Genomic DNA, 1,605 nt, shown 5'->3' with positions numbered 1-1,605 from the left:
ACTGCATGCGCGAGGAGGTATGCGCTAGGTCGTTATTGAACAACCTACGCGCCAAATAGGACTGTAAAAACAAGGGTGTAGGGAACATAACCTAAACATCATGTAAGTAGTCCATACAAGTTCATCGGCTACTAGGACCTGAAGATTCTACCTAGGTCCTGCTGTCGGAGTAACACAAAATAAGTGCCCGAACTGATTAACGTAAACGAGCGGTTCGAGAGGCGTGACACGGATTTTGGTTGAGTGTGTTTCTTCTTGCTTGACCCGTATCGACACATTATTGAATTCGCTGCCGCTCGGCTTGCCGGCCTCCGCATGGTAGTACGTGACCATGCTGCCGTGCATCCACAGATAGCCGCCGCCTCCAAGCGTCGGGCCGTGGACCAACGAATCCGCCGACGGCGCGAACTGCGTGATGGTCGTCATGCCAGGCCTACAGGTCTTCCACTCAGCTGGGCCGTCGTAGTCGATCATCGGCTTCAGCTCACACATCTCCTGAAACGCCCGAGCGCGATCCTCCATGCTTGGCTCCGGCGGCGGCGGCGCGCCGGATGCCCCCGCAGGAGCCGACACCTGATTGGTTAAATCACAAACCAAGTTAGCCCATATTTGATTAACAGGTTTACCTAGCCAAGCACGTAAAGTTTGAGATTTTGCGGATGGAGACCTTGATTATTTTGTAGGGGATGAAATGGCATCCGGCGGCCAAGTCTAGAGACGGGACCGCCGTGCACGGTCCGATCGCCTCCTTGGCGGGCTCCTGCAGCGCGCGCGCGGCGCCGGCTTCGGTCTCGAAGACGACCACCGCCCTCATCAGGAGGATGCAGATCGCGACTGCCTCGACGCCGTCGAACGCGGCGCGCACGTCCTCGGGGCCTTTCAACGAGCGGAGGTGGACCAGGACGAGGCGGCGGTGGAGGTCGGAGGTGTCGCCGGACCCGGAGAGCTGGTTCGCGACCGGGGCGAGGAGGCTGCGTGCCACGCTTGCCGTGGCGGCGTCGTCGCCGTAGACGCGGCGAATCATTATCACGTCCCTTCGAACCGGGATCTCCATGCTAATCAGGTTAATTTGCTGTTTGGTTGTTGCTGATCTGAATCTAAGAACTAAGATCTGGGTGCTTCTTCTCCTCTGATCTGAAATAGTATATGTAGGGGAGTTGTGGCCGGGTCCAACTTTTATGTCGGTTTCGGGTCCAATTAAGACTAAACAAACCGAGAGATTATAGCTAAGGCAAACAGACAAAGGCGATTACTAACGAGTCATCCGATGAAATCAATCCGGTCGCCAGCCGTCCGATCCATTCTTTCTCGCGTCGCATCCAATCAGCCCCTCTGCTTTTTTAAAAAAAACTGTCAATCTATTCATCTTCAATCATGACAGTACAACAAACATTAAAAATAATGAAAATTACAATCATATCCATATACCACCTAGCGATAACTACAAGCACTGAAGCAAGCCGAAGGCGCGCCGCTGTCATCGTCCCTCCCTTATCGAAGACGGGCACAAGTTGTTGTAGTAGACAGACAAGAAGTCGTCGTGCTAAGACCTCATAGGACCAACGCGCCAGATCAGCAACCGCCGCTGATGAAGAGAAGTTTAGA

At 53.9% G+C, this 1,605-nt stretch overlaps 1 protein-coding gene across 1 annotated transcript; it reads right to left on the bottom strand.

Annotated features, from left to right (window-relative positions):
* LOC119359133 lies at nucleotides 1–1,172 on the bottom strand. The gene is made up of 2 exons (XM_037625456.1): nucleotides 668–1,172; nucleotides 1–573 (listed from the first exon to the last, which is right to left on the bottom strand). Exons 1-2 carry the CDS (start codon nucleotides 1,052–1,054, stop codon nucleotides 148–150), a joined length of 813 nt encoding a protein of 270 aa, XP_037481353.1. The 5' UTR covers nucleotides 1,055–1,172; the 3' UTR covers nucleotides 1–147.
* Between the last annotated feature and the right edge of the window lie 433 nt (nucleotides 1,173–1,605).

The sequence above is a fragment of the Triticum dicoccoides genome, chromosome 2A (genome assembly GCF_002162155.2).
Source record: "Triticum dicoccoides isolate Atlit2015 ecotype Zavitan chromosome 2A, WEW_v2.0, whole genome shotgun sequence".
Classification (NCBI taxonomy): Eukaryota; Viridiplantae; Streptophyta; class Magnoliopsida; order Poales; family Poaceae; genus Triticum; species Triticum dicoccoides.
The sequence above is the reverse complement of the archived record's forward strand: the minus strand, read 5'-3'. Positions and strand labels throughout refer to the sequence as shown.